The 24,804-nt window shown below is 44.7% G+C and overlaps 1 protein-coding gene across 1 annotated transcript in view; it reads right to left on the bottom strand.

Moving 5' to 3' along the window:
- Positions 1-9,556: 9,556 nt before the first annotated feature.
- Positions 9,557-24,804, bottom strand: part of LOC144480433 (threonine--tRNA ligase 1, cytoplasmic-like) — a 38,090-nt gene continuing 22,842 nt past the window's right edge. Inside the window, exons 13-19 of the mRNA XM_078199853.1 lie at positions 24,441-24,578; positions 21,187-21,264; positions 21,005-21,105; positions 17,652-17,756; positions 12,231-12,303; positions 11,320-11,434; positions 9,557-10,071 (exon numbers count right to left, since the gene is read on the bottom strand). Coding sequence (XP_078055979.1) covers positions 9,923-10,071; positions 11,320-11,434; positions 12,231-12,303; positions 17,652-17,756; positions 21,005-21,105; positions 21,187-21,264; positions 24,441-24,578 — 759 coding nt within the window. The 3' untranslated portion in view covers positions 9,557-9,922. The remainder of the gene's footprint in view (positions 10,072-11,319; positions 11,435-12,230; positions 12,304-17,651; positions 17,757-21,004; positions 21,106-21,186; positions 21,265-24,440; positions 24,579-24,804) is intronic.

Raw genomic sequence — 24,804 nt, forward strand, 5'->3', positions numbered from 1 at the left:
AATCATGCTTGAATATCCCTCCACCACACACTTAGGCAGTGCATTCAGATTCTCATCAGTCACTGAATCAAAATGTTGTCTTCCCCACAATACCTTTTTTTTGCCAATCACCTTAAATCAGTGACCCTTAGTTCTCAGCCCTTCCATCGAGGAGAACAGTTTCTTTCTGGGGTGGTCAGAGATCCAGTTTTGTCAAGGGTCATTTAATGTTCAGCCAGCCCAGCCACTGTCCAATATCAGATGCCTTTAATGCTGGCATTACGTGCCTCGATACATTTACCTCAGTGAAGCACTGACAGGGACTGTGCTTGCTCCATCTCGCCTTTTTAAGAAATTGTTTACTCCATCCTTAAAGTTACAAAGCCAATGATCAGAGTGGACCAGGCAAGTCCCAATCCATTCTGTGCTTGCTCCAAAAACTACAGTCAAGTTCCAATCCAATTCAAGGTCCCCACAAGAAGACAAACAAGATCCAAGCTGACAGGATAAGCACCCCACCTTGGACTTGATCTAACGCTTGATCTTAGCCAAAAGACCGAGAGCTAATAGTTTCTTCCATCTTTTGATTTGATTTATTGTCACATGTATTAACATAGTGAAAAGTATTGTTTCTTGCGCATTTTATCGGCAAAACATATCGGTCATAGAGAAGGAAACGAGAGAGTGCAGAATGTAGTATTACAGTCATAGCTAGGGTGTAGAGAAAGATCAACTTAATGCAAGGTAACTCCATTCAAAGGTCTGACAGCAGCAGGGAAGAAGCTGTTCTTGAGTCAGTTGGTACATGACCTCAGACTTTGGTATCTTTTTCCTGAAGGAAGAATGTGGAAGAGAGAATGTTCGGGGTGCATGGGGTCCTTAATTATGCTGGCTGCTTTGCCGAGGCAGCGGAAAGTGTAGTCAGACTCAATGGATGGGAGGCTGGTTTGCGTGATGGATTGGGCTACATTCACGACCTTTTGTAGTTCCTTGCGGTCTTGGGCAGAGCACGAGCCATACCAAGCTGTGATACAACCAGAAAGAATGCTTTCTATGGTGCACCTGTAAAAGTTGGTGAGAGTTGTAGCTGACATGCCAAATTTCCTTAGTCTTCTGAGAAAGTAGAAGTGTTGGTGGGCTTTCTTAACTATAGTGTTGGCATGGGGGGACCAGGACAGGTTGTTGGTGATCTGGACACCTAAAAACTTGAAGCTCTCGATCCTTTCTACTTCGTCCCCATTGATGTAGACAGGGGCATGTTCTCCTTTACGCTTCCTGAAGTCGATGACAATCTCCTTCGTTTTGTTGACATTGAGAGATTATTGTTGCTGCACCAGTTCAGCAGATTCTTTATCTTATTCCTGTACTCTGTTTGAGATCCAACCCACTACGGTGGTGTCCTCAGCAAACTTGAAAATTGAATTGGAGGGGAATTTGGCCACATAGTCGTAGATGTATAAGGAGTATAGTAGGGGGCTGAGAACACAGCCTTGTGGGGCTCCCCATCAGCTTCAAACTAATGGGACACAGAAAACAGGTTGGTTTTCACATTTCCTTTCATCACCACCATCTTCCCTCAACTACACCTTGTCATCTTTCTGACTTGGAATTGGGTCTTTTCCATCTCAAATTGCAATGTATCTCCTCCATACATTATGACATAATATTCCCACCACATGCTGACATCATTTTGATTTGATTTATTATTGTCACATGTATGAACAAACCGTGAAAAGTATTGTTTCTTGCATGCAGACAAAGCATACTATTCGAATCATAGAATAGAATCATAGAATCCCGACAGTACAGAAAGAGGCCATTCGGTCCATCGAGTCTGCACCGACCACAATCCCACCCAGGCCCTACCCCCATATCCCTACATATTTTACCCGCTAATCCACACATCCCTGGACACTAAGGGGCAATTTTAGCATGGCCAATCAACCTAACCCGCACATCTTCGGACTGTGGGAGGAAACCGGAGCACCCGGAGGAAACCCACGCAGACACGAGGAGAATGTGCAAACTCCACACAGTGACCCAAGCCGGGAATCGAACCCAGGTCCCTGGAGCTGTGAAGCAGCAGTGCTAACCACTGTGCTACCGTGCCGCTTCATAGAGAAGGAAATGAGTGAATGCAGAAAGTAGTGTTACAGTCATAGTTAGGGTGCAGCGAAAGATCAACTTAATGCAAGGTAGGTCCATTCAAAAGTCTGACAGCAGCAGGGAAGAAGCTGTTCTCGAGTCGGTTGGTACATGACCTCAGACTTTTGTATCTTTTTCGTAAGAACATAAGAAATAGGAGCAGGAGTAGGCCATCTAGCCCCTCGAGCCTGCCCCGCCATTCAATAAGATCATGGCTGATCTGACGTGGATCAGTACCACTTACCCGCCTGATCCCCATAACCCTTAATTCCCTTACCGATCAGGAATCCATCCATCCGCGCTTTAAACATATTCAGCGAGGTAGCCTCCACCACCTCAGTGGGCAGAGAATTCCAGAGATTCACCACCCTCTGGGAGAAGAAGTTCCTCCTCAACTCTGTCTTAAACCGACCCCCCTTTATTTTGAGGCTGTGTCCTCTAGTTTTAACTTCCTTACTAAGTGGAAAGAATCTCTCCGCCTCCACCCTATCCAGCCCCCGCATTATCTTATAAGTCTCCATAAGATCCCGATGGAAGAATGTGGAAAAGAGAATGTCCGGGGTGCGTGGGGTTCTTAATTATGCTGGCTGCTTTGCCAAGGCAGCAGAAAGCATAGACAGAGTCAGTAGGTGGGAGGCTGGTTTGTATGATGAATTGGGCTACATTCACAATCTTTTTGTAGTTTCTTGTGGTCTTGGACAGAGCAGAAGCCGTACCCAAGCTGTGACACAACCAGAAAGAATGCTTTCTATGGTGCATCTGTAAAAGTTGGTGAAAGTCATAGCTGACGTGCCAAATCTCCTTAGTCTTCTGAGAAAGTAGAGGCGTTGGTGGGCTTTCCTAACTATCGTGTCGGCATGGAGGGACCAGGACAGGTTGTTGGTGATCTGGACACCTAAAAACTTGAAGCTTTCAACCATTTCTACTTTGTCCCCATTGAGGTAGACAGGGGCATTTTCTCCACTACGCTTCCTATAAGACCATAAGACCATAAGACATAGGAGCGGAAGTAAGGCCATTCGGCCCATCGAGTCCACTCCACCATTCAATCATGGTTGATTTCAACTCCATTTACCCGCTCTCTCCCCATAGCCCTTAATTCCTCGAGAAATCAAGAATTTATCAATTTCTGTCTTGAAGACGCTCAACGTCTCGGCCTCCACAGCCCTCTGTGGCAATGAATTCCACAGACCCACCACTCTCTGGCTGAAGAAATTTCTCCTCATCTCTGTTCTAAAGTGACTCCCTTTTATTCTAAGGCTGTGCCCCCGCGTCCTAGTCTCCCCTGTTAATGGAAACAACTTCCCTACGTCCATCCTATCTAAGCCGTTCATTATCTTGTAAGTTTCTATCAGATCTCCCCTCAACCTCCTAAACTCCAATGAATATAATCCCACGATCCTCAGACGTTCATCGTATGTCAGGCCTACCATTCCTGGGATCATCCGTGTGAATCTCCGCTGGACCCGCTCCAGTGCCAGTATGTCCTTCCTGAGGTGTGGGGCCCAAAATTGCTCACAGTACTCCAAATGGGGCCTAACCAGTGCTTTATAAAGCCTCAGAAGTACATCCCTGCTTTTGTATTCCAAGCCTCTTGAGATAAATGACAACATTACATTTGCTTTCTTAATTACGGACTCAACCTGCAAGTTTACCTTTAGAGAATCCTGGACTAGGACTCCCAAGTCCCTTTGCACTTTAGCATTATGAATTTTGTCACCGTTTAGAAAATAGTCCATGCCTCTATTCTTTTTTCCAAAGTGTACGACCTCGCACTTGCCCACGTTGAATTTCATCAGCCACTTCTTGGACCACTCTCCTAAACTGTCTAAATCTTTCTGCAGCCTCCCCACCTCCTCAATACTACCTGCCCCTCCACCTATCTTTGTATCATCGGCAAACTTGGCCAGAATGCTCCCAGTCCCGTCATCTAGATCGTTAATATATAAAGAGAACAGCTGTGGCCCCAACACTGAACCCTGCGGGACACCACTTGTCACCGGTTGCCATTCTGAGAAAGAACCTTTTATCCCAACTCTCTGCCTTCTGTCTGACAGCCAATCGTCAATCCATGTTAGTACCTTGCCTCGAATACCATGGGCCCTTATTTTACTCAGCAGTCTCCCGTGAGGCACCTTGTCAAAGGCCTTTTGGAAGTCAAGATAGATAACATCCATTGGCTCTCCTTGGTCTAACCTATTTGTTATCTCTTCAAAGAACTCTAACAGGTTTGTCAGGCACGACCTCCCCTTACTAAATCCATGCTGACTTGTCTTAATCCGACCCTGCACTTCCAAGAATTTAGAAATCTCATCCTTAACGATGGATTCTAGAATTTTGCCAACAACTGAGGTTAGGCTAATTGGCCTATAATTTTCCATCTTTTTTCTTGTTCCCTTCTTGAACAGTGGGGTTACAACAGCGATTTTCCAATCCTCTGGGACTTTCCCTGACTCCAGTGACTTTTGAAAGATCATAACGCCTCCACTATTTCTTCAGCTATCTCCTTTAGAACTCTAGGATGTAGCCCATCTGGGCCCGGAGATTTATCAATTTTCAGACCTTTTAGTTTCTCTAGCACTTTCTCCTTTGTGATGGCAACCATATTCAACTCTGCCCCCTGACTTTCCTGAATTGTTGGGATATTACTCATGTCTTCTACTGTGAAGACTGACGCAAAGTACTTATTAAGTTCCTCAGCTATTTCCTTGTCTCCCATCACTAGATTACCAGCGTCATTTTGGAGCGGCCCAATGTCTACTTTTGCCTCCCGTTTGTTTTTAATGTATTTAAAGAAACTTTTACTATCATTCCTAATGTTACTGGCTAGCCTACCTTCATATTTGATCCTCTCCTTCCTTATTTCTCTCTTTGTTATCCTCTGTTTGTTTTTATAGCCTTCCCAATCTTCTGACTTCCCACTACTCTTTGCCACATTATAGGCTCTCTCTTTTGCCTTGATGCATTCCCTGACTTCCTTTGTCAGCCATGGCTGCCTAATCCCCCCTCTGATAACCTTTCTTTTGTTTGGGATGAACCTCTGCACTGTGTCCTCAATTATTCCCAGAAACTCCTGCCATTGCTGTTCTACTGTCTTTCCCATTAGGCTCTGCTTCCAGTCGATTTTTGTCAGTTCCTCCCTCATGCGCCTGTAATTACCTTTATTTAACTGTAGAACCTTCACATCTGATTCTGCCTTCCTTCTTTCAAATTGCAGACTGAATTCTACCATATTATGATCACTGCTTCCTAAGTGTTCCCTTACTTTAAGATCTTTTATCACGTCTGGCTCATTACATAACACTAAGTCCAGAATAGCCTGTTCCCTCGTGGGCTCCATCACAAGCTGTTCCAAAAAGCCATCCTGTAAACATTCAATGAATTCCCTTTCTTTGGGTCCACTGGCAACATTATTTACCCAGTCCACCTGCATATTGAAATCCCCCATGATCACTGTGACCTTGCCTTTCTGACATGCCCTTTCTATTTCGTGGTGCATTTTGTGCCCCTGGTCCTGACCACTGTCAGGAGGCCTGTACATAACTCCCATTATGGTTTTTTTGCCTTTGTGGTTCCTCAACTCTACCCACACAGACTCCACATCGTCTGACCCTATGTCGTTTAGTGCTATTGATTTAATTTCATTTCTAATTAACAAGGCAACCCCGCCCCCTCTACCCACCCCTCTGTCTTTTCGATAGGTTGTGAATCCCTGGATGTTTAACTGCCAGTCCTGAACCCCCTGCAACCACGTCTCTGTGATGCCTACCACATCATACCTGCCAGTCACAATCTGGGCCACAAGCTCATCTATCTTGTTCCGGACACTGCGGGCATTTAAATATAGCACCTTTAATTCCCTATTGACCGTCCCTTTTTGTTTTCGTAGTGTGGTGGACCTTGGTCTACTGAGCCTTTCCAGACACTGTGTCATATTTTGTGAGATGGGGACTATCGTAACCTCTCCTGAGTGCTGTCTTTTCGTGATTTTTTGTAATCCTAAGCAGCTACGCTTCCCACTGATTCCTTCACCTCTTGGTTCCCTGACTTTCCCTTCCCCCCCAATCTCTAGTTTAAAGTCCTGAAGTCAATGACAATCTCCTTTGTTTTGTTGACATTGAGGGAGAGATTATTGTTGCCGCACCAGTTCACTAGATTCTCTGTCTCATTCCTGTACTCTGTCTCGTCATTGTTTGAGATCTGGCCCACTACGATGGTGTCAAACTCATGTTGCAAAGTTTTCACTTTTAGTGCCTCCAGCAATACCCCTCCTTCTTTCGATTGGCTCTGTTCAGGCTCCTCATTATTTTGAAAACCTCTCTCAAATCTCCTCCAACCTTCTCTTCTCTAAAGATAACAACCCCAACGTCTCCAAATGATCTAGGGAAAAGTCCCTGGAACCATTCCTGTAAATCTTTCCCACACCATTTTTAAAGCTTTCGCATCCTTTAACTGTGGTCATCAGATTGAAGGCAATATTCCATTTGAGGTCAAACTTGTGTCTTAGAAAAATTCTCCATAACTTTCCTGCTCTTGTACTCTGTGTCTCTCTGTATAAAACATAGCATTCTGTATACCTTTTAATGACTTCCTCAACCTTCCTGCCACAATGTGTGTACATATCACCAGCTTTCTCTGCTCTCAACCCCCTTTAGAATTGCATCATCTATTAATTCTAGCTACTCAAACATCCTCAATTGTTCCAACGTTGGTTGCTATACCTTTAGTTGGGGCCCTTACCCTCCCTGGAGCTTTCTGATTTGCTTTTCTCCTTTAAGACTCACCTTAGAATCGTAGAATCCCTATAGTGCAGAAGGAGGCCATTCAGCCCATCGCGCCTACACCAACAACAATCTCACCCAGCCCCTATCCCCATAACCTCCTGTATTTACTCTGCTAATCCCCCTAACCTTCACATCTTGGGACACTAGGGGGCAATTTAGCATGGCCAATCAACCGAACCCGCACATCTTTGGCCTGTGGGAGGAAACAGGAGCACTCGGAGGAAACCCACGCAGACACGGGGAGAATGTGCAAACTTCAGAGTCACCCGAGGCCTGAATTGAACTTCAGTCACAACCACTGTGCTGCCCCCTAAACCCAAAATCTCTTAATGTGGCTTAGTATCATATATTGTATATAATGTTCCTCTGAAGCACTTTGGTACGTTTCGTTATGGCAAAAGCACTAGACAGTTCAAGGTGATTTGGCTTTTATTCTTATTAAAATGTATTGTTTCACATTTCTCGGCATTAAATTTAATCAGCCATGTGTCTGCCCAATCCACCAGCCCAACTACATTCTCTGAAATTGGTCACTACCCCATCCCCCAGTTCACACCACTTCCAAGCTGTCATGAGCAAATTTCAAAACTGCACCCTGTACAATACATTCAAGTCTTTGTCACGCATCAAAAAAAAGCTCTGGGATAAATATCAATCCCTGGGAAACCCCATCGTATTCATATCATACTTGATTCAAGATATACACTGTTCGTCATTCATCTGAGTCAGATTACTCAGCTGACTTCATATCCATGCTGTTATTGTCCCGTTTATTCCGTGGGCTTCAAACATGCTGACAAGTCTCTGAACTGGAATTTTACCAAATGCCTTTGGAAAGCCCATGTACATAACATCAACCACGTTAACCTCCTCAACCCTGTTACATCATTAATTCGCCTTCAAGGGGCGGCATGTTGGTTAGCACTGCTGCCTCACAGCGCCAGGGACCCGGGTTCGATTCCGGCTTGGGTCACAATCTGTGCAGAGTCTCCCTACGTCTGCGTGGGTTTCCTCCGGATGCTCTGGTTTCCTCCCACAGTCCAAAAGACATGCGGTTAGGTGCATTGACCAAGCTAAATTCTCCCTCCATGTACCCGAACAGGTGCCGGACTGTGGCGACGAGGGAATTTTCACAGTAGCTTCATTGAAGTGTTAATGTAAGCCTACTTGTGACACTAATAAATAAATAAGCACAATTGTTATTGAACAAATCCACTTTGCCTTTTTTAAATTATTCCACACTTGTCCAGCTAACTTATAGTTTTGCCCCAGGGTAACATTTCTAAAAGCTTTCACATCACCCGAGTTAAACTGACTGGTCCGATTTGAATGCAAGACTCAGAGTACTGGGCAGTAGTTTTAAAATTGGAATTCCTGGGGCCATTCAATAAAATATTTGTATTCCCAGATTGGAGACAAAACACAGCTAATGTTTCAGGTGGGATCATCAGTTGGGCTGGTACACTGAAGCAGACTTTGGACCAGACTCTGCCCCTGACCCACCCCACAGCTCTGACCCCTGCAACATTTGCTCATCTGTTAGCTTAGTCTGCCACGTCCAAAACATAAGCTTCCTTTCATGGTCAACTTCGTCCAGGAGCACCTCCTATACAATTACTAATTTTGCGCAAAAGACAATATACAAGCTTTACAAGTGTCACAGAATTTGTCAGCAGGTTGCCAGATATTGGTGGAAATAGTGCGATGACCAAGGTGGATTTCTGCGTGCAATGACAATGTGGATATTAATTTCCACAGGTCACCATACATTACCAACCTAACCCAGAAAACTGAAGCACAGGATGACCTAAGTCTACGTTTAGACTTGTGCTCAGAATGCTCCTGATGGTCAAACAGATAAAGCATTGAAACTTATGAGCCAGCATCATGGTCACATCTGGTCACAAACTTTCATCATAAATGTCAACCCGGAGATAATTCCCCTCCAAAGATCCTGTCTATTACTTCCTCCTCTCCCTGCTCCCTTCTAAACAAAAGTAAAGCCTAAATCAGACCCTGAAAATCACTATGACTATGAATGTTAGTTTGCACCGAGTTATGGATTTCAAATAACTGAGAAAATCTCTCTTCAGCCTGTCAAAGATTAGGAATAGAACAGCTCACAAGCGAGATACATGAATTCAAAAGTCTGCGTGAAAGATTAGATCTTTTTTCATAGAAATCCAATACAAATTCTTCTGAGATTTTCCACAAGAGGATGTGAGGGTGTGTGCACGCTGAACAACAGGCACTCCATATAGTCGCCTCCCCCTTTTAATATCGCCACAATATAGTGACTGAGTTTAGCCCCAATTAATGCCAGTCACACAGAAAGATGAATAATGGCAAGTTCAAAGCTGTGCTTCCTATGTAGGTACAGCATCTGGTGAATGAAAAAATTGAGTTAGAGGGGGATGGAACTGAATCATCATGCACTCCAGGGTTCAGTGATGTAAAGGAACTAAAGGGAGAGCCACAGCTTTCAGAACCAACATTCAAGCTTACATCACATAAACATTAGCTGCACCATCAGATATGGGAATGAACCTGAATCTTGTGATCCATATACCTCAGGACCAAAACGAGTGACACGCTGAACATCTCAGAGGAAGACACACATATGAAATAAAGTCAGGAAACCAGGGAGCTGCACAAAATCAGGCAATATTTTATTCAATACAAAGCTCTTTATTGGATCAAATTTACCTTCATTTCCTCCATGTATTGAAACATGCAGTGAGCAGCAGTTGTGATACTGATCCATGTCTTTTGTTTGTTAGACAGTCAGAAATTAAATATCTCAGTTTAATTTAATAACAGACAAATTCCAGAATCTGATTAGCCAAGCTTCACATCTCCGTTACAGAATGCTTTCCAAGTCAGAACAATAACATTCCAGCTTCAATTAATGAGTGGTTTATTCTAAAAAGCTCCTAATGGTTTCTGGGTTTTTCAACAATTCTGCTCTATATTTTTCACAGTTTATTCATCCATCCAGCAAACAGGGTGGGAAATTAAAATTCCTCTTCGGCCCTTACTTTACGCAGTTGCTGCAGCCTCTTCATTTTCTCTATAGTTGCTGCCACAGAAAGCTCACCATGAACCTTGTTATCTCTTGTACGGACATTTACCGAATGATTCACTTTCTCCCTCTCTCCGGCTACTATAGGCAAAGAGGTTTCACAAAAATTGACTCAATTTCCAGTGTAGCTAAGTAAGGGTGCAACAAAATTCTTGCAGCAGACATTTAAACAAACCAAGACAGAGTGCAGGTATTGCAAGTGGTTGAGGGACACCGGGCCACCATTTTTGCAGTAAATGAAAATAACATCCAAATATTCTAGTTGATTCTTATTTCATATGTCCACTTGTACCAGGAGTTGTCAGGGACCTCGACTAACACTGCTCAAATTTATATCCATGATAGTACCTTCAGGGTTGACTCCTGTTGTTGAGGATATGGCAGTGCTGTCCTTTGGCTAGATGGAGTTTCGTAACAATAGGCTGTTGGAAGACCTTTTCCCTCCCAGACTGACACCTCCATGCTGGGGACACCCTCTGTCCAGCAGCCCTGACATCTCCATGCTGGGGACACCCTCTGTCCATCAGACTTGACACCTCCACGCTGGAGACACTCTCTGTCCAGCAGCCCTGACATCTCCATGCTGGAGACACCCTCTGTCCAGCAGCCCTGACATCTCCATACTGGAGACACCCTCTGTCCAGCAGCCCTGACATCTCCATACTGGAGACACCCACTGTCCAGCAGCCCTGACATCTCCATGCTGGAGACACCCTCTGTCCAGCAGCCCTGACATCTCCATACTGGAGACACCCTCTGTCCAGCAGCCCTGACATCTCCATACTGCAGACACCCTCTGTCCATCAGTTCTGACACCTCGCTGCACAGCTGAGAATTGAAACTTACTGCAGTGGGGAATCTCATCCTGCGTCACTCCATTCCATGTTAACACCAGTGTTAGACTCGGAGCACACAGGACTATTTAAGGATATACTGACACTGCGACACCTCCTGAGTTTATTGCAAGTATTGAAAGTTGCAAGCATGCAGGGAGGAGTGAACCGTGATCTAAAAGAAGACCATCTTTCCATTTAAATTCCAATTAAAATACATTTTCTAGAATAAACATAAACCTGTATTAAAAAGAACAGTAAGGGATCACAGCTATATTTGTATCAGGATGTCAGAATCAAAGCTATATCACTTACCATGCCAGTTTTGGCTGAGTAATCTGTCTCTTCACATTCCACAATAAACATATATAACTGATTGTTATAGGGATCTTTGGTAACTGGACCCAACAGACTAAGGACCATGCAGAGGGAGTGAGCACTTTCCAAACTGGACGAAATTAGATTTTAAGAGTAGAACGGGAGCATCAGACATTACCTAAGATGAAATTGTACTGAGCAAGTTGGGAATTCTGGATTTTCTTATTCAGCAAACAGCCAGGATCCAGGTCCACATCAGCCATGAAACCAGCTTCAACGAATTCTTGGCAAACCTAAAAGAAATATGCTTAAAGATCGCTTCAAGGACGAGATAGTGCAGTAGAACAGAGGGATCTGGGAATACAGATATATAATTCCCTGAAAGTGGCGTCACAGATAGATAGGGTCGTAGAGAGTGCTTTTGGTACATTGGCCTTTATAAATCAAAATATTGAGTACAAGAGTTGGAATGTTATGGTGAGGTTGTATAAGACATTGGTGAGGCCGAAGTTAGAGTATTGTGTGCAGTTTTGGTCACCTAATTACAGGAAGGATATTAATATGGTTGAAAGAGTGCAGAGAAGGTTTACAAGGATGTTGCCGGGACTTGAGAAACTGAGTTACAGAGAAAGGTTGAATAGGTTAGGACTTTATTCCCTGGAGCGTAGAAAAATGAGGTGAGATTTGATAGAGGTGTATAAAATTGTGATGGGTACAGATAGAGCGAATGCAAGCAGGCTTTTTCCACTGAGGCTAGGGGAGAAAAAAACTAGAGGACATGGATTAAGTGTGAAGGGGGAAAAGTTTAAAGGGAATATTAGGGGGGGCTTCTTCACACAGAGAGTGGTGGGAGTGTGGAATGAGCTGCCAGATGAAGTGGTGAATGCCACTTTTAACATTTAAGAAAAACTTGGACTGGTACATGGATGAGAGGGGTGTGGAAGGATATGGTCCAGGTCAGTGGGACTAGGCAGAAAAATGGTTCGGCACAGCCAAGAAGGGCCAAAAAGCCTGTTTCTGTGCTGTAATGTTCTATGGTTCAAATAAAGTTAAGCTCAACCATTCAGTACCATGTACGGCCCTGCTCACCATCCGACCGTACTCCTCACATCTTGGTCCAACAGGGATTACCATAATCTGACGGGGGGACAGCCAGAATGGCCTGGATTAAAACAGAAACAGTCACAAGATTACTCTCTGTCATTAACTACTTCGAATTTTCTTTAAATCAAATGACATAACCCGCCCCTTTACAATCTCAGCTTCTCAAAACTGATGTTACAAATATAAGGTTGAGAAGATTATGTTTTGAGAGTGTGACTTTAACTCAAGGTAAAAACAATGCAGTTCAGGTAAACTGTTCTTAAATCTGCCTGACAGCAATCCTGGGTGGTTTGATTGTTAGGGACTAAAGGGAGCCCAGACTGTTTTATCTGGAAGATGATTTAAGGTGTTTTTGCTTGGAGACAATGACAGAAATCTGTGTGTTAATTGTGCAAAGACTGATACTCTCCAAAGTACCAGAAAAGGATTTTTTTATTCGTTCATGGGACGTGGACAATGCTAACAAAGCCATCATTTATTGTCCATCCATAATTGCCCATAAGTAGTGGTGAGCTGCCTTTCTGAACTGTTGGTCCATGTGGTACTTATAGGAAGGACAAGATAGTGACAGTGACTCTGCGACAGTGAAGGAACAGCAATATATTTCTAAGTCAGGATGATGTGTGGCTTTGTGGGGAACCTCCAGGTGGTGGTGTTCACATACGTCTGCTGCCGTTGTCCTTCGCAGTGGTAGGGAACGCTGGTTTGGGAAATGCTTTCAAAGAGGCCTTGGTGCCTTGCTGCAGTGCATCTTGTAGATGGTACACATGGCTGCCACTGTGCGTCGGTAATGCAGGGAGTGAATTTTGAAGGTGGTGGATAGGGTATCAGTCAAGTGGGCTGCTTTGTCCTGGATGGTGTCAAGCTTTGCGAGTGTTGTTGGAGCTGCACCCATCCAGGCAAGTGGAGAGTATTCCATCACACTCCTGACTTGTACTTTGTAGATGGTGGACAGGCTTTGGGGAATCAGGAAGTGAGTTACTCGGTGCAGAATTCCCACCCTCTGACCTGCTCTTGTAGCTACACTATTTATTTGGTGAGTCTAGTTCAGTTTCTGGCCAATGGTAACCCTCAGGATATTGACAGCTGAGGATTCAATGATTGTAATCCCATTGAATTACGAGGGAAGATTGTTAGATTGTCTCTTATTGGAGATGGTCATGGCCTGGCACTTATACAGTACAAGTTTTACATTCACTTATCACTTTAGAAGAGTAAGAGATAACTTGATCAAAACCTTTAAGATCTTGGGGGGTACTGACAGGATAGATGTGGAGAGGATGTTTCCTCTTGTTGAAGAATCTGAAGTGTTTGAAAATAAGGGGTTGCTCATTTAAGGCAGAGATTAGGAGAATTTTTCTCTCTGAGGATCACGAGTCTCTGGAACTCTTCCTTACAAAGCAGTGGAAGTAGAGTCTGAATATTTTTAAGGCAGTGCTAGATAGATTATTGATTAATAAGGCGTTGAAAGGTTATCAAAGATAGGCAGGAAGGTGGGTTGATGTTTCAATCAGGTCAGCCATGTTCTTCCTGAATGGCAGAGCAAGCTCAAGGGGCCAGGTGGCCTACTACTGTGCCGAATTCATATGTTTGGGCCTAAGACACTACCCTGAGGAACTCCTACACTGATGTCCTGGGGCTAAGATTGATCTGCAACAACCAAAACACTTGCTTTTGTGCTCGGTAAGACTCCAACCAGTGGAGAGTCACCCCCCGATTTCCATTGACTTGAATAATGCTAATGCTCCTTGATACCGCACTCCGTCAAATGCTGCTGTGATTTCCAGGGCACACTCTTACTCTTTTGACCATGTTTGGACAAAGACTTTATGATGCCAGTATATAAGTGGCCCTGGCAGAACTCAAACTGAGCATCAGAATGCGAGTGACTTCTTGCTACCACTGTAACGACATCTTCAATCACTGCTGATAATGGCGAGTAGATCATTGGGGTAGTAATTGGCCAAGTTGGAGTGTTTTGCTTTTTATAGACTGGACATACCTGGGCAATTTTCCACTTTGCCAGGTAGGTGACAGTGTTGTAGCTATATTGGAACAGTTTGGCTACAGGGCAGTTAGTCTGGGGCACGAGTTTTCAGTACTATTGCCTGAATGTTACCAGGGCCAATAACCTTTGCAACATCCAGTGCTTTCAGCCATTTCTTGATACCACTTAGAGTGAATCGAATTGGCTGAAGACTGCCATCTGAGATGTTGGGGACCTCTGGAGGGAGCTGAGATGGATCATCCACTCAGCTCTGGCTGTGTTGAGAATGTCAGGTTGTAAATACTTGTGCTTTAAACTGTCTTACTTCCGGGATAAAAGAGTTGGAGTCTCAAGGATAGCTGATCAACATTCTTATACAGATACAAGACCAATGTGTTTCATGTTACATGGAGATAGAAATCCTTGCTCTCTCAAAGCCTGAGAGATCCCTGAAACATGGAGTCATGTTAGTCTGCCAGGATCTGGAAGAGTGAAAGCAGCAAAATGTTGTGGTTCACCACACAAGAATGCTGGTGGGAACACCTGCTTGGTTTGAAAAGACGGAATTCAGTAGGAATTCAAGTTAAAACAAGACTACAGGATTCCCCTAGTTTGCGCGACAGGAAGAATTTCTGGGGGAAAAAAAATCATCTCTACGAAATATTAAGTTCTGAGATTAAAAGTTCCCAGGCTGAGAAAGAAAAAGAACAAAAGTTAATCCTCAAGAGCTAAGAATCACCTTGGATACATTCTGAGAGAATGGAATATCTCAAGGTGAGTGGGCAAAACATTGTCAGATGGAGTTATAATGTGGGAAAATGGGAGTGTGTGCAATGTGACAAATAATTATTGTTTAAATGGAAGGATACCGCAGAATACCACCTTACTGAGGGATCCAGGTGTCCCTGTAAATGAATCACAAAAAGTTAGCATGCAAGTACAGCAAGAATTAGGAAGGCAAGTTGAATCTTGGCCTTTATTGCAAGGGGAATGGAGTATAAAAGTAAGGAAGACTTGTTACAGCTTTACAGCGCACTGGTGAGACCAAACCCAGTACACAGCGTTAGGTAAGGAGGGACATGCAGTGGAAGCAATTCAGGCAAGGTTCACGAGGCTGAATTCTGGGATGAAACAACTATCTTATAATGAAAAGTTGAGCAGGTTGGCCCGATACTCATCTGATTCAGAAGAAGTGATCATATTGAAACATTTCAGAGGCTGGGTCATTAAGTATGTTTAAGATTGCGATAGAGAGATTTTTAATTAGTAAGGGAATCAAGGGTTATGGGGATAAAGCTGCAAAGTGAAGTTGAGAATTATCACATCAGATCAATCATGATCTCATTGAATGGCGGAACAGACTCAATGGGCTGAATGGCCTACTTCTGCTCCTATGTCTTTTGGACTTATTCCGAAGGGTATGGAAACTCAGATGCTGGAAGGATGAGTTTTGTCATGGAGAATATTAAAACTAGGGAGCACAGTTTAAAAATAAGGGGTCACTTTCCGTTACAAACTCTCAAAGTCAGCAGTGAACACAAACTCCAAAACTACAAACAAAAACAAATATTTAACACAAATCAAAGTCAAACAGTAGCAGTTCAATTCCTCGGGACTGAGCTTGATCTCAGAAACATAGAAAATCTACAGCACAAGAGACCATTTGACCCATCATATCTGGGGTAGCCGAGAAAGTATTATCCAGCCTAATCCCACACTCCAATTCTCAATCTCTAAAGTTTGAAGTTTACAGCACTCCGAGTGCAAATGGAAATATAGTTTAAAAGTGATGAAGACTTTCCCCTCTACCACGCTTTCATCATTTCCGGCTAGCAGACACCATTATACTTACAAGTGGTTTTTAATAATGAAGGTGAATAATGTTTGAAACATTCAAACAGATCACAAATCAGATTAATCAGGCTTTCAACACCCTTGTGGGTAACAGAAATGAAGAGTAAATTTGACAAGTTAATAGTTTTGGAAATAAGCAGTAAGGGAAACAAACTGCAGCTAAAGTGCCTGATACGGGGAAATGGCATGTGATCTCATGTCTTGCAGCACTCGCACATTGCAGATTGCACGGAAGACCTTAGCAAAGGAGGGAAAATTCCTGTAGCCGGTTTATAAATCTCAGAGAGAGTGCAGACACAGGGTTAAACAGGTGTGTGAAGTGGATTAGAAAAGTGGGATGGGGAATGGAGGAGGCATGAAGAAACACAAAGAGGAAGTTCAACCTAGGTTCAGCGGGATACTTACAAAGGCTTGCGAATAGGCCAATGTCACCTTTTCCCAGGGGGGGCCTACGAGGCAGACCAGTCGAGAGATAAATCATTCAGAGCTCTGGTCTAATCCTGACTGTCCGTCTGTTGCCATTTAAAGCTCTCCAATGTTTGCACTGACATCAATAATCTCTGAACAATGTTTCCTCACCAGATGCCTCCTTCCACCCAAAAACATTGTTACACTCAGGATCGCTGATTATTTCAGCATATTGGCCACTCCTGCGAGTGACACAGAGCTGGACAGAAAGTGAATAGGAAGAGGTATTAACTCAGCCTCAGATAGTAGAGTCTCACCTCCAGGATCTGGGACCCAAACCAGCTCAGACTGATGGGACTGAAACTCCCCGACTAGAAAGGTTATCCATGAAATAAACATTAATCAAGTACAGATAGGTAAAAGGCCCAGAACAGAAAATTGTGACTAATTATTCAACATGACAGGGAAAAGTGCTCAGCCCAAAGCAAGGCTGGATTGTGGGACGGAAAAGAAAGGTCATCGTGGACACAGAGAAATTACCACAAAATATGAAAATGCATCACAGTCTTCACTATAAGGGACTGGTGATCAGGGAGATGAGAGCACCAGGCAGATCTTTAAGCTGTTGCAGCACCCACACATTTCCATTAAACTCTATCTTACTTGTGGTGGGGAGTTAGGAGGATGAATTTAACAACTTTCCTAGCAGCTGTTGGGCACTGTCAATATATTCACCTCTTTACAGCCAGTCCTCAGGTGTCAGTATTTACATTGGGGTGTGTCAATGCCTCAATGGACAGGGGGTGGGTGCCACCAGGAACGTGCGGCCATTCGCCGGAAGTCCTTGCAACCTGGAGTCAGCAATCTGATTCACTTCATGGCAAGTGAGCCATCCCAGCTCTACCTGGTCCTACACGACTTCAGTCCCACAGCAAATTGTGCCTTATGTGTGTTACCTACATTGTAGAAATAAATAATAAAGCAGCCCTCAGTATCAAAGGGACCACATGTTGAGGATACATATTACAGTGAACTGAGCTGTTACTGTAATGCCATTGACTCTGAATCCAGACACTTGTCGCCAACTGAGAGTGAGAGCAATTGAATTTCTGTGCGAGACACTCACTCTCTCTGCATGTCTCGTTTTGAAACATTACCATTTCCCAGCGTAGTTCTCAGCAAGGATTGCCACCATGCTTTCCAGCGATCCCAGCACAGCGCGATGAATGATAACTGGGCGGCTTCCATCCATTCCATCCTTACTATAGAGAACAGTAAAGTGAATCAGCAGTGCATTTGAAAAACAAAGGCCTTCCTAACACCCACCATCCCAGCACTGACCCAACCCAGTTACTCTCCCTGAAACCATCGCTCAAACTGGGACAGCCATCAATAGGAACTGCCACTGCCCAGGAACTCACCCCAGTCACTATCATTCATCACATGAATCCAAGCTCACTATTTAACAGTATAGTCTTGCACCATCAAACCTGCTTCAAAGATGACTTTGCTGGGTGTTTTCTACTGGCCGCCCAATAGTAACAGGGATGTTGAGGAGCAGATAGGGAAACAGATCCTGGAGAGATGTAGGAATAACAGGGTTGTCTTGATGGGAGACTTTAATTTCCCAAACATCGATTGGAATATCCCTCGGGTAAGGGGTTTGGATGGGGAGGAGTTTGTTAGGTGTGTTCAGGAGGGTTTCCTGACACAGCATGTGGATAAGCCTACAAGAGGAGAGGCTGTACTCGATCTGGTACTGGCTAATGAGCCTGGACAGGTGTCGGATCTCTCAGTGGGGGAGCATCTTGGGGATACTGATCATAACTCTATCTCCTTTACGCTAGCATTGGAAAGAGATAGGATCAGGCAAGCTAGGAAAGTGTTTATCTGGAGTAAGGGGAAATATGAAGCCATCAGGCAGGAGATTAGAGGCGTAAATTGGAAGGAGGCATTCTCGAGGAAAAGTACTGAAGTAAGGTGGCAGATTTTCAAGGAATGTTTGTTCCGATGAGACAGGGAGTTGTTGGTAGGTTACGGGAACCGTGGTGCACGAAAGCTGCGCTGAACCTAGTGAGAAAGAAAAGGAAAGCGTACAAAAGGTTCAGAGAGCTAGGCGATGATAGGGATCTAGACGAGTATACGACTTGTAGGAAGGGACTCAAGAAAGAAATTAGGAGAGCCAGAAGGGGTCACGAGAAGGCCTTGGCAGATAAGATTAAGGAGAACCCTAAGGCGTTCTATAAATATGTGAAGAGTAAAAGGATGAGATGTGAAGGAATAGGACCTATAAAAGGTGAAGGTGAGAAAGTCTGTACAGAACTGGAAGAAATAGCAGAGGTGCTTAATGAATATTTTACCTCGGTATTCACGGTGGAAAAAGACCTGGGTGGTTGTACTACAGAATTGAGGCGGACTGAAAATATTGAGTATGTGGACATTAAGAAAGAGGATGTGTTGGAAATTTTGAATAGCATCTAGATAGATAAGTCGCCAGGGCCGGATGGGATGTACCCCAGGTTACTGTGGGAGGCGAGGGAAGAGATTGCAGAGCCTCTGGCGATGATCTTTGCGTCGTCGATGGAGACGGGAGAAGTTCCAGAGGATTACGGATGTGGTTCCTATATTCAAGAAAGGGAATAAGGATAGCCCAGGAAATTACCGACCGGTGAGTCTAACCAGGGAGAAGTTTAGTATGCTCAAAAGTAGTCAGCACGGCTTTGTCAAAGGTAAATCGTGCCTTACGAGCCTGCTGGAGTTCTTTGAAAATGGGACTAAACACATTGACGAAGGAAAAGCGGTAGATGTGGTTTGCATGGACTTCAGCAAGGCATTCGATAAGGTCCCCCATGCAAGACTTCTCGAGAAAGTGAGAGGGCATGGGATCCAAGGGGCTGTTGCCTTGTGGATTCAGAACTGGCTTGCCTGCAGAAGGCAGAGAGTGGTTGTAGATAGGTTTTTTTCTGAATGGAGGTCGGTCACCCGTGGAGTGCCCCAGGAATCTGTTCTGGGACCCTTGCTGTTTGTCATTTTCATAAATGACCTGGATGAGGAAGTGGAGGGATGGGTTGGTAAATTTGCTGACGACACAAAGGTTGGTGGTGTTGTGGATAGGTTGGAGGGATGTCAGAAGCTGCAGCGTGACATAGATAGGATGCAAGACTGGGCGGAGAAGTGGCAGATGGACTTCAACCCGGATAAATGTGTAGTGGTACATTTTGGCAGGTCAAATGGGATGAAGGAGTATAATATCAAGGGTAAGACTCTTAGCAGTGTAGAGCTTCAGAAGGACCTTGAGGTCCGGATCCACAGGACTCTTAAATCGGCCTCGCAGGTAGAGGAGGTGGTTAAGAAGGCGTATGGTGTGCTGGCCTTCATCAATCGAGGGATTGAGTTTAGGAGTCGGGAGATACTGATGCAGCTTTATAAGACCCTCGTCAGACCCCACTTGGAGTACTGTGCTCAGTTCTGGTTGCCTCATTACAGGAGGGATGTGGAAATGATTGAAACGGTGCAGAGAAGATTTACAAGGATGTTGCCTGGATTGGTTGGCATGCCTTAGAGGACAGGCTGAGGGAGCTCGGTCTTTTCTCCTTGGAGAGACGAAGGATGAGAGGTGACCTGATAGAGGTGTACAAGATGTTGAGAGGTATAGATCGGGTGGATTCTCAGAGGCTTTTTCCCAGGGCTGAAATGGCTGCTACAAGAGGACACAGGTTTAAGGTACTGAGGAGTAGGTACAGAGGAGATGTCAGGGGTAAGTAAGTCAGGGGTGGTGGGCGAGTGGAATCGGCTGCCGTCGGTGGTGGTGGAGGCGAACTCGATCGGGTCTTTTAAGAGACTTCTGGATGAGTACATGGGACTTGATGGGATTGAGGGTTATAGGTAAACCTATATATAAGCCTAGGTAGGTAGGGGACATGACCGGTGCAGCTTGTGGGCCGAAGGGCCTGTTTGTGCTGTATTCTTTCTATGTTCTATGTGCAGTTAGGTGGATTGGCCATGCTAAACTGGCCCTTCGTGTCCCAAGATATGTCCCAGGATTAGTGGGGTTAATGTTTGGGGTCATGGGGATAGGGCAGGGGTGGGCTATGGTAGAATGCTCTGTCAAAGAGTCGGTGGACTTGATGGGCCAATTGACCTCCCTCTGCGTTGTAGGAGTTCTACACACCACTACCTGCAAATGTTGCTGAACTATAGTCAGTAGCAAGAACCCTAACTGATATCACCACCCCCACCTCCCGGCTCCTGAACACAGACTCTGAGGCCACTTTTGTCAATGTAATTGCTGCCCAAGCTGTGATCAGCATTCCCAGTCAGACAGGGAAAGTAGAATTAACACAGTCTGATCCCACATCTGTGATATAGTTAGAACATAGAACATAGTTCTATGTATAGTATAGTTACTGACACAGTAACCGCTGCACCCACCAACCAAGCACAGAGTGCTGATGAAAAGTAAGATGAGGAAATGAGCAGGATTCTGAGAAGTCACAATAACTGAACTTACCTAATATAAGTCAGATTAAACCGAATGGGTAGCTGAAAGTCCAGCTGGATGGTAGCACATTGATGGTTTCGGCCTCGAGCATCCTTTATCTCAATGTCGATCTGCAGGGAATCAGAGAATCAGAAAGTCTCTGCTAGTTTTGAGCAGATGATGATCACACTGGAACGATGCTCCACACTAACCTTTGGTCCATACAATGCTTCGTCGCATTCACTCAGTCTCCAGCTCTCGCCACATTCTTTCAAACTGCACTCCAACTGCTAAACCACAGGAAATAAAAACACAAAACTCAGCTTGCCTTAGTGTTGTAGTTTTTACAACATGTCTTTAAGAGCTTGCATGCTCACTGAAGTTCAAATATTGCTACTAGCCAATGCACATTTTCCCAATCTCAGCATGAAACGCCAAGAGCAAAGTATAATACAAGGTTAGATACAAAGTAAAGCTCCCTCTACACTGCCCCAATCAAACACTCCCAGGACAGGTACAGCACTGGGTTAGATACAGAGTAAAGCTCCCTCTACACTGTCCCCATCAAACACTCCCAGGACAGGTAAAGCACTGGGTTAGATACAGAGTAAAGCTCCCTCGACACTGTCTCCATCAAACACTCCCAGGACAGGTACAGCACGGGGTTAGACACAGAGTAAAGCTCCCTCTACACTGTTCCATCAAACACTACCAGGACAGGTACAGCACAGGGTTAAATAGAGAGTAAAGCTCCCTCTCCAAATTAAGGTGTTAAATTGGGGGAAGGCTAATTACAACAATATTAGGCAGGAAATGAAGAATGTAGACTGGGGGCAGATGTTTGAGGGCAAATCAACATCTGGCATGTGGGAGGCTTTCAAGTGTAAGTTGATAGGGATTCAGGACCGGCACATTCCTGTCAGGATGAAGGATAAGTATGGCAAGTTTTGGGAACCTTGGATAACGAGAGATATTGTGAGCCTAGTCAAAGAGAAAAAGCAAGCATTTGTCAAAGCGAGGAGGCTGGGAACACACGAAGCAAGTGTGGAATACAAGGAAAGTTGAAAGAAACTTAAGCAAGGAGTAAGGAGGGCTCAAAGGGGTCACGAAAAAGCATTGGCCAGCAGGATTAAGGAAAATCCCAAGGCTTTTTATACATATATAAAGAGCAAGAGGGTAGCCAGGGAGAGGGTTGGCCCACTCAAGGACAAGGGAGGGAATCTATGCGTCGAGCTGGAGGAAATGGGCGAGGTATTAAATGAGTACTTTGCGTCAGTATTCACCAAAGAGAAGGACTTGGTGGATAATGAGTCTGGGAAAGGGTGTGTCGATAGTTTGAGTCATGTTGAGATCAAAAAGGAAGAGGTATTGGGGTTCTTGAGAAACATCAAGGTAGACAAGTCCCCAGGGCCTGATGGGATATACCACAAAATACTGAGACAGGCAAGGGAAGAAATTGCTGGGGCCTTGAGAGAAATCTTTGTATCCTCACTGGCTACAGGGGAGGTCCCAGAGGATTGGAGAATAGCCAATGCTGTTCCTTTGTTTAAGACGGGTAGCAAGAATAATCCAGATAATTACAGGCCGGTGAGCCTTACATCAGTGGTAGGGAAATTATTGGAGAGGATTCTTCGAGACAGGGTTTATTCCCACTTGGAAATAAGTGGACATATTAGTGAGAGGCAACATGGTTTTGTGGAGGGGGGGGTCGTGTCTCACGAACTTGATCGAGTTTTTCGAGGAAGTGACGAAGATGATTGATGGGGGTAGCGCAGTGGATGTTGTCTACATGGACTTCAGTAAGGCCTTTGACAAGGTCCTTCATTGCACACTGGTGCAGAAGGTGAAATTACATGGGATCAGAGGTGAGCTGGCAAGGTGGATACAAAATTGGCTCGGTCAAAGAAGACAGAGGGTAGCAGTGGAAGGGTGCGTTTCTGAATGGAGGGCTGTGACAAGTGCCGTTCCTCAGGGTTCAGTGCTGGGACCTTTGCTGTTTGTAATATATATAAATGATTTGGAGGAAAATGTAACTGGATTGATTAGTAAGTTTGCGGACGACACAAAGGTTGGTGGATTTGCGGATAGCGATGAGGACCATCAGAGGATACAGCAGGATATAGATCAGTTGGAGACTTGGGCAGAGAGATGGCAGATGGAGTTTAATCCCAACAAATGTGAGGTAATGCATCTTGGAAGGTCTAATACAGATAGGAAATATACAGTAAATGGCAGAACCCTTGAGAGTATTGATAGGCAAAGGGATCTGGGTGTACAGGTACACAGGTCACTGAAAGTGACAATGCAGGTGGAGAAGGTAGTCAAGAAGGCATACGGCATGCTTGCCTCATCGGCTGGGATATTGAGTTTAAAAATTGGCAAGTCATGTTGCAGCTTTATGGAACCTTAGTTAGGCCGCACTTGGAATATAGTGTTCAATTCTGGTCGCCACACTACCAGAAGGATGTGGAGGCTTTGGAGAGAGTACAGAAAAGATTTACCAAGATGTTGCCTGGTATGGAGGGCATTAGCTATGAGGAGAGGTTGGAGAAACTTGGTTTGTTCTCACTGGAGCGACGGAGGTTGTGGGGAGACCTGATAGAAGTCTACAAGATTATGAGAGGCACGGACAGAGTGGATAGTCAGAAGCTTTTTCCCAGGGTGGAAGAGTCAATTACTCGGGGGCACAGGTTTAAGGTGCGAGGGGCAAGGTTTAAAGGAGATGTACGAGGCAGATCTTTTACACAGAGTAGTGGGTGCCTGGAACTCGTTGCCGGGGGAGGTAGTGGAGGTGGACACGGTAGTGACTTTTAAAGGACATCTTGACAAATATACGAATAGGATAGGAATAGAGGGATATGGCCCCCGGAAGGGTAGGGGGTTTTAGTTCAGTCGGACAGCATGGTCGGTGCAGGCTTGGAGGGCTGAAGGGCCTGTTCCTGTGCTGTAATTTTCTTTGTTCTTTGTACACTGTCTCCATCAAACACTCCCAGGACAGGTACAGCACGGGGTTAGATACAGAGTAAAGCTCCCTCTACACTGTCCCCATCAAACACTCCCAGGACAGGTACAGCATGCAGTTACAGAGTAAAACCTCCTCCACACTGTCCTCAAACATTTCCAGAAGAGGTACAGCACAGGATTAAGCTGCAGAGTAATGCTCCCTCCTACCCTGCTTGGTCAAACATCCCAGGGCGGGTCCATCAGGAGTTGGAGGCAATACAGTTTGTAGGTAATGTTATTTTCAATGAGGGACATGATAACTCTTACAGTCAGAATTCAATGTATCAGACAGCCAGTGTCTGATTTACGAAGCCCTCCATAAAACTGAAACCCAGCTGCCCTTGTTCAAGGCTGACAGGGTAGTGGCGAGTGCAGCCTCGCACAGTTGATGTTAAACCAACTCACTATCACTACCAATCACTGTTTTTCCAACATTAACCGGAACAGTGCAGTCATCACTTGCCTTTTCAGCCTGATGCCACAAGTTCACATCTCCAAGAAACTTCTCTGTCCGCTTGGAAAGGTTGAGCTGGAAACTGAAGCCAAACACTCCATACACTGAACGGAGAAAGTCCAGGCACCCTTTCATCTCCTCCCCAATCTGAAATAGGAAAACAAGAATAAGAACCTCTAACTATAAACTGGCCAAGGGACAAGCCATTCTGGAAACTCAATACATGTAGTGCATTGTGCCAAATAGCAAGGAGCAGCAGGAGGTCCAGGGTGTGGTCACTGGCCTGTACTCAGTAAGCTGACTTCAGCTGTGATGGTATTGCGATGTTAACACAGGCCTCAGGCCTCGGACTGGGGAAAGAACAAAAGTAGCT

This window comes from Mustelus asterias, chromosome 29 (assembly GCF_964213995.1).
Source record: "Mustelus asterias chromosome 29, sMusAst1.hap1.1, whole genome shotgun sequence".
Taxonomy (NCBI): domain Eukaryota; kingdom Metazoa; phylum Chordata; class Chondrichthyes; order Carcharhiniformes; family Triakidae; genus Mustelus; species Mustelus asterias.